Source organism: Bidens hawaiensis, unplaced genomic scaffold (genome assembly GCF_021521415.1).
Source record: "Bidens hawaiensis isolate Kalapana, Puna unplaced genomic scaffold, B.hawaiensis_p1.1 tig00031756_1, whole genome shotgun sequence".
NCBI lineage: Eukaryota > Viridiplantae > Streptophyta > Magnoliopsida > Asterales > Asteraceae > Bidens > Bidens hawaiensis.
In genome coordinates, this window is record NW_027495360.1 from 107,360 (window position 1) to 116,316 (window position 8,957).

The window sequence follows — 8,957 nt, forward strand, 5'->3', positions numbered from 1 at the left end:
AATGTTTAATAGTTGGACTGCGATGCGTGCGCAGCGTGCCAACAATGTTTCTTAATTATGTTTGACAATTATGTATTTTTTATTTGTAGAACCAAGGATGTTTCTTATTAATGTTTATTTATGCACTTTATTTGTTTCTTATTAATGTTTCTTGTTATATTTGTATTTGTAGTTACATGAATTATGATTTTTAATTGTATAATTATGCATTTGTACGTAGACATGGCAGATTCAAATATAGTGAGAGGAGTTACTCGGAACAAGCATACCTGGACAAATGATGAAGATGCAAAGCTAATTGATGCATTAATGGAGATACATGCATCCGGAAAGTATGCTGGTGCTGACAATGGATTCAAACCAGGTTATTTAAATGGTGTTCAACAATTGCTAGATGTAAGTCTTCCTAACTCTGGCCTCAAAGCAGAACCACATATAAAGTCTAGGATGAAGACATGGAAGACACACTTTAGCATTGTATATGATATGGTGCATACAAGTGGGTTTGGTTGGGATGAACAAAAATGTTGTATTATTGTCGATGATAGTGTTTGGAATGAATACGTGAAGGTATATTCTAAAAAATATATTTTTTAGATTTTAAAATTTTAGTCTAATTTATTTGTAATTGTCTTGTAGTCTCACAAAGGTGCTGTGAATTTTCGTGACAAGTCATTTCCTTTCTATGACAAATTGTGTACCATATTCGGTAAGGATAGAGCTACTTGTAGTAAAGCAGTTGTCATTGGAGAAGAAGATGTTGTTCAAGAGACGCAAAAAAGCTCACCTGTTGATATTGAAGACTTTGATTTTGTTGATGAAGCCGTTCCAAATGTTGATAGATCTGAAGGACAAACAGGAAGTGTAACAAGCAAGCGCAAAAGAGGTAGAAGCACGGATGCAGATGAGATATATCGAGAGTCTTGCAAAGATATCAAGGAAGTTTTGCTTCGATTTGGGGAGATGGTGGGTGAACAACTTAGCAAAGAAGGTATGGAGGCTCGTGAAATCTATGAAAAGGTTAGTGATGAGTTGAAAGCTTTACCAGGTATCACTATGAAAAAACGGTTCAAAGCAGCTCATTTGATTGGTAAAGATGTGGATCTAGGACGTTCTTTTCTTGCGTTGACAATAGAAGAGAAAATTGAGATGGTCGAGTTGTATACCGATGGTTCAATGGGATAGTTGTGTATGGTTGAAGTATGTTTTGTATGTGAATTGGTTTTAACTATGGTTGATGTTTTTTGCTTAAAAACTATGTTTTGTATGTGAATTGGTTTGATCAATGCATATTTTGGTTGGAATTTATGCATCTTTTTATATGTTTTTTATTTTTTAATAAATATTTGTTATGAAAAAAATATTTGTGCTAATGATAAAGTTGATATAATTCTCTGTTTGTTTCCTATGTACCAAACAAGAGAAATGATTCTCAGCTATATTTCTCTACTGAAATCTCTGTACTACCAAACAGAACAGTCAATTCTCATTCTCCAGACCAATTCCCTTTCTCTGCAATTCCATTTCTCTATTCCATTTCTCTACAATTCCATTCTCTGTACCAAACACCCCCTAAGGTCTTTCTAAGTGTCCATACTTCAACTTCAAGCAACTTGCATATGCGTAGAAAATGGAGTTTTGTCAACAAACATGTTGAGTGAGTTTATCACCAAGTTTTGACACCAAAAATAATGTTAATATAATAAATAAGCAAAACGTAATAAATTCGGTAATGAAATCAAACCATAAGCAAATAAGTTGTTGACTAAACCATTGCCAAGCGAATCGGGCGTCGGTAAATCAACTGAGCAAATAAGAATAAGATCGTTGCCAAGCGAATCGGGCGGTTGTCAATAATATGAGAACACTCTTCAAGGGGATATGTCAAACGATTGCATACAAAGACAAATAAGCACATAACAAGTAGATTTGATTAATCACACACAATTACACGTTTGTTATTTTTGATATATATGTATAGATATGTATATATATAGTATGATATATGCATATGTCCCCATAACGTTTTAGAAAACTGAGTAAAATAGGGGAATGATAAACCTCACTTGATCGATTAAGCCAAACAAGAATGAATACGACAAGAAAACGATAATCACACTCCTTGAGAATTACCGAAAAGAATCCTAATTAAATAATATTATGAGTGAATTATAAATGGTATGATACATATAACGAATTTAGAATTTCGATATGATTGGAGCTATATTTATCATTGGGTGTGTTATGGATTGAACGATTGATCACTATGGATTATTGTTATTGTAAAAACAATATTATTAGTTATTACCTAATTATAAGAATCATTGTTTATTATATAATCGAATCTACGAATAATTAGTTTAAATAAATGTGAGTTGAGATATATAATGATAAACGTTTAAATATATAATTAACATAAAATTTATATTTTAGAATCTTTAACAAAATTCAATGGTAAAAATATAATTAACACTTTTAATACGTTAATACGTTTATTATAGTTTGGTTTTAAAAATAATACATACATACACACACACACACACACACACACACATTTTTATATGTTTATAATAAAGATGAACAAATTGATAAAAGCATTTTAACAACGATAAGTCCCAATATTAGTGTCGGTTTTTAATAAAATAATAATGATTTATTATTAATAAGATACATATACATACACACACACACACACACACAGATATACACACACACACGCACACACACACACGAAAACTTGTAACGAAACTAGTCGACACGAAATGTTTAATTTTAAGATGTTGGTTTAGATAAAATACTGTTTATTTAATAGTTAATACTAATTTAGTATTTTATAAATCATTTAAAAACAAGTTTAAAAAGCTAAAAAAAATAAAAACATCAAAAACGAGTTGCTGGGACTCGAACTCGGGAAGATGGCCGGCACACAGGAATTGAACACACACACACACCAGCCAGCTGCGCTGGTGTGTCAGTTGTTAACAGTTTGTAAATGGTTTATCATATACAGACATTAGTTAAACCCAATTTTTGATTATAAACCCTAATTCTGTAATCGATCAATCTGTTCAACAATGGTTTAAATTGACTTAGAGCTTATAATTATCGATGATCGACGACCAGAATGCATATCTTAATTACCTTGGTTGATGACAGATTCAGAGAGAACGATGAACACCTTTGTCGTGGCAAAGACAAGATCAAACAGGGGGTTTACGGCCAGAATTAATACAATTATAGTTAGGGGTTTTGATCTTCGATTTATATAGATGGTGCAGATGTGATGAATTGAATTATGATGAAGCCTAAGTTATATAATCAATTTTAGGTTCAAGGCGGTTTATAAATTTATAAATACGTATCCAATTCTGATCTCGTTTCCTAATTGTTGATGTCAGTTAGTCCGTTAATGGCGAGGGTAATCTTAACCATGATTCAAGTCCTAATTTAAATCGATAATTGTGGCTCAAGAAAGGTAAATGGGTCACAGATTTGGGTATATGGGTCAAGGTTAACGAGTTGGGTTATTGGGTTATAAATATATTATACAGAAATTGCATTTTAGCCCTTGAAGATTTGAGGTGGTAATAAATAAGGATAAAAGTTTAGTTTGGGCTAAAAATGTATATCTTTCAAAGTTATATATATATATTAAATAAATATAATAATCAAATATAAATCGTATACTATTTTCTCGATAAACGTGAAACTTTTTAGTGATAAATTTCCCGAACCTAAGACTGGTCGAGTAACCGGTTCGAATCAGTATGTGGAAAACCGAGTTGTTACATTTATTAGGTGGATAATTTATTTATAGAAATTGTATACTTGACATCCTATGTAAATAACCTAGTTAAATGATATGTGAAAAAGATGTGTTACTTTAATAGTATAGTAAGATTCCGTGCTAATATCACACCATGAAATGAATGTGCCGCGTTTACAAATTTAAATTGATACTAGAGAACAAGAATTATTAATATAGCTTCTTATTAAAACCCTAAACCTATAGTGTCACACCCCAACCTAAGGCGGAAATGCAGGGGCGTGAGCATGATTGTTCATAGCTCAAGGTAACTATCATAAATAAATATGGCAATATCTATTAATAATATATTTCATTAAAACACACATCATCCATAAATGACAAATAATCCAAAAAAAGTAATAATAATCCAAATAAAACTCAAATTAAATTGTCTTTAAATAATCCTAGGGTCTCGACTAGATGTCCATAACTTCAGTCTTCAATTTAAGTGATAACCAGCATATGCGTATAAAATAAAATAGATTTGTCTAACAATATGATGAGTGAGATTGTCACCAGTTTTGCAAGATTATAATATAATGTGAAAGGTAGCAAAACGTAAATAATTGCGGTAAATATAGCCAAACCATGAACAAGTAAAGTGTCAAGAGACCATTGCCAAGCGAATCGGGGACCGGTTAACATGACGGTTGTATGATCATACTATAATGAGAATATGTTGGACCTCTCCAAATGCGTAAAAGTAAACAAGTAATCATGTAGAAAGTTTATTCGGTAAATCACACACAATATCACGTTTGCTAGTTTAAGATATGTATAATATGAAATACTAAATAGTACGTATAAGTCCCCAAAATGTTTGAAAACAATTAAAATAGGGGAATGACAAAAACTCACCTTAAACAATAAGCAAGTCAGTAAAATAAGAATAAAAATAAACGATCTTTCGCTAACTTGCCAAACTAGATAAACCAACAGGACCTGAAACTTTGAGAATAGAAACCATGAGTAAAAACGAACTTAATGCCGCTGGAATCAATCCAAACGGATAAGTAAAACTCCGGTTATGTCAATTTTAATATTTAAACTAGTCGGGACTGACCAGAATCCGAACAACGAGTCGGAAGTCGGGTTTTTGTCAGGACCGTGAATCGGGTGAAACCTTAAAAAGGTTGACAAGAACACACCGACTCGATAACCGAAAGGCCTGTTGAATGTCCTAGCGGAATCAGGATATTCGACGAGTGAGAATGAAGGAGTGAAAATAGCAAACATAAAACAATAATAGATAATCAATAAAAGCTCATTCAAAGACAAAGGTTCACTATATTAAATGATTCATTAATGAAACAGTGAAAGGAATGTCTAGGGTTTCGTGTATGACGACGGCGACTATACAAGGAAACAAATAGAATATTCTTTTGGAATGTTTCTCGTATTCTGTGTGTGCCAACCTGTAAATCCGTGTCCTAAATGGAATCCTAGGACCCCTATTTATAGACCCTGACATTCCTTCTAGAAGTTCCTAATCATTACATAATGAAATACAAAATAATGCAAGTGTTGAGTCCTCGAGCAAGGTAACAATCCTGCTCGAGCAAACTCACTATGCTAGGTAAGCTCGATGAGTGTCCTCGAGCATATTTTACTTAGAATATCTTCAAAGAAGATATTCCCTTCCAGCAGACTTCATCCCTCTTGACTGGTTCAAGCTTTGCTCGAATTAGTCCATCGAGCAAGCTCAGTTTTCTTGATGTCTTCAGTTTTACTTATTCAGCAATCTTTAGCATGCTTGGATAAAAATCTTGCTCGGGAACTGAACTGTGCTCGAAGTCCTTGCTTTGATCACGTGACATCTTCTTATTGCATCCATGCTTGACCCCATGTGCTCGATCATCCTGTGCTCGTAACACTTGGTTAAAACTTGTATGATCAAGCTGTTTGCTCGATTGGCAATCCATGCTCGATAGAAGAATACTCTTGCTTGTTGAAGTGTAGCTTGCTCGAAGCCTTAACACTTAGAAGAATCAACTATTTAAGGTTCTGAAGACCTTGCTCAATGTAGTAAAACCATGCTCGATCGTCTAGGCTTGCTCGAAGTCCATACTTAGCCGTTTTCTGAGGATGTTGAGAAGATTCCAATCTTCCTTATCATAAATCCGACCCAACAATCTCCCCTAGATTGGAACAAGCTCAGATGCACCAAAACATACCTGCATAGAGTTACACATATATCGGACATTAAAGATATATCATTTAAGAATATGTCATTTCATTACATAAGTAGAAATTCTGCCTCTTGGGCATTACACATTAAAGTTTTTACATCAAGTACAGCTAAAAAATACAAAGATAAACAGAAAGAAATAATTAACCATCGTTCATCCTCTTTTCTGCTATCTTTTCCTCCCGCTCCCTGTATCAGTTCCTTCTTTCATTCTTTTTACAAAGGCAGCCTTCTGTTTAATCATGTCAAGCTCTACGGCATCAGAGGAGTAATATGGAAATTTTGCCTTAATCAAGTCTTGAAGGTCCTGTGGATGCATAAATTTGAGATCTTCATCATGTCTTATCACTGCAATGGGTATACCAGACTCATTTCTCAATGTGATTGAATCATTGTGCTGATTGTACGTTATGTAAGTGATTCTCCCAAATTGTTGCACCGCTGAGTTTGGTTCCTGCATCACTTCTCTCATGACTAAGCACTCTTTTAATGTTTTCCTTTTACCATGCGAGTTGCTGACTTGAGACTATCTTTTCTTCATCTCAAAGAGGGAGAGTTCACAGATATGTACTTCATTGATCCTTTTGTTTCTTTTCTCCCTCTCTGTCTTGCTTCTTATCTCTCTCTTCTTCTGTTGCAGGAATGGAAACCCTATTTCTGCTTGTTCTTTTAAAAATTTTGAGAGCTCATTTCTTTGTTGACCAGATGGCTGACTTCTGATTTGATTGTCATACAATGTCAATTCAGCCATCTTGGTTAATTGTTCTTTTGTAAAATTTCTCAAGTCATCTCTAAAGATGATGAGATGTTCTTCTTTATCTTCGGTAATAACACTCAAGGTCTTGGATTGTTTATCGAAGATGAGATGTGTGGGTAGATTTAGATTTCTTGGTGGCATGGTCCTCACACTCTCAGACCTTGGGGTTCGGCTCGAGCTCCCTTGCTGAGTTGTCTTCAATTTGTCGAGCCCTTCCTCTTCATACCATCTTTTTATTGTTTCATCAGTCTATACCAGCAATCTTGACATTCTGACCCCTTTCTTGTGAAGAGCACTCATCATTTCTGCTCTTACTTCCTCTTCTGCTCTCTTCATATCTTCTTGCCGTTTTCTCTGGGATTCCATATATAACTTTTTCTCTCTGTTGTATATGTCGATTAGTTGGTCATGAGGCATGTTTTCAAATTGTTCTTCAGTCATTCCCTTTTCCATCACAATTTCCTTCAAGGTTTGTACCCTTTTGGGATCTTCAAACCATTTCCTCACTTCTTCTTATTTCTTTTTAGCCTCATCTCTTTCCCTCTGTAGCCTCATCTTTCACTCCTGTTCTTTCTCAAATCTTTCTCGACTTGCCTGATCCTTGTGAGAGTCTTTTATCTGTTGAATTCTTCTTTTCAATTCTTCAGGAGAAAGGTTTATCAAATAATTATAACTGTAGCCGTACAGTTGAAGAAATTTGATATCTTTATGTTTAGCCTTTAAAATTTCATAATATGCTTCATCACTGGCTTTCTTTTACATTCTCTTTTTATTGCTGTCAAACTCCTTTAACTCTTTTCTTCCTTTTTCCTCTTCTTTGACACTTTTTCTACATAGTCAGATATGCCATCAACAAGCGCCCTTTGGTAGAGTCTGTCTATTTTGTCAAATGATTGCAAGTTAAGGAATGCAGGCTTGTAACCAGCCTTCATTAACAACTCTCTTTTAGACTTCCTCAATCTCCACCCTTCAGCTTCTTTTGCCATTTGTTCTTTTGTTAGTCTTTGAAGGTACTTAATGTCGTATTCCAAGCTGATCAGATAATCTCTGTCTTCATTCTCCATTTCAACATCCTTTGACTCCTCATCATCTTCGTTCTTAACTTCTAAATCAACTGTTTCTTCAAGATTGTGGAGAGCCTCAATCATTGGTTCTTCATTTCTATCAGATTGAGCCCTCCTTCTTTTTTCCAGTTTTTCCAATCTTATTTTGTACACCATTTTCTTTACGGATTTTTGTCTTTTAGGTTTGGGTGTCTCAATTTCAGCTGTATCCTTTCGCTTCAAAGATGGTTGAGATGGAGTGGGAGTATTGGTTTGTGTTATTTCAACTTCTACACCCTCAAGAATGATTTCTTCATCAACTGTTTTAGAGGTCTTAGATTCTTCATCAATAATTTCTTCTATGATTGGTTCACTTACTACAGCAGGTTCTTCTACTCTTGGTTCTCTTTTTGCTCATGTTAATAAAGTCTTTTTGTGCCTTTCTTGCTGCTGATACTATTTCTGGATGATGCCTTTCTGGGTTATTCAGAATGTGTATAAGATCCTTCATTATGACTAATTTTACCATTGCACTTGCTGAGACTTCAATGGTTTCATCTTCTTCATAAATGACCGGTCCCAATCCAAGTTTTTGTTCTTTTTAAGGATTGGCAGGTTCAGATTCAGATTGTTCTGGTTCATTTATTATTGGCTCTTCAGGCTCACTTATCACTGGTTCTTCAATCTGTGTCTGCTCTTTTTCTTCATAATTCAGTTTTGCATTAATAGCATCCAGTGTGGCCTTTATCGCCTCATATGCCTCCCTCAATCTCCTCTCATCCTCCTTTTCTTTCTCCTTCATGTTTAGCAATGCTTCAAGGACCTCTTGAGGAATTTCCTCCTCCTCTTCTCTCTCCAAAGCCTCCAAATCTTCATTCATTAAATTTATAGCAGTCTTGACAGATTCAGCTTCTGCAACATCTGGATCAATTACATTTTCCTTGTGCAGTATATCATCAGATTGGACTTTATGTTGGGCAGGGGATGTAAATCATCATCAGTAAGTGCAATCTCTTTTCCCTTTTCTTTTCTTTTTAACATTTCTTCTTCAGTTTCCTCTTCTTTCTTATCCTCCCCTTCATCATTCGAATCTCCCTCATAATATGCTTGATTTATCATGTTTAAAGCATTTGATGGTCCAACTTCCACAACTTCCTCATC

At 34.5% G+C, this 8,957-nt stretch overlaps 1 protein-coding gene across 1 annotated transcript; it reads left to right on the top strand.

Annotated features, from left to right (window-relative positions):
- The first annotated feature begins 233 nt into the window (after window positions 1-233).
- Window positions 234-1,265, top strand: LOC143582480 (uncharacterized). Its single transcript, XM_077065030.1, has 2 exons — window positions 234-570; window positions 640-1,265. The coding sequence occupies exons 1-2, from the start codon at window positions 310-312 to the stop codon at window positions 1,183-1,185; spliced, it is 807 nt and encodes a 268-aa protein (XP_076921145.1). The 5' UTR covers window positions 234-309; the 3' UTR covers window positions 1,186-1,265.
- Window positions 1,266-8,957: the final 7,692 nt, after the last annotated feature.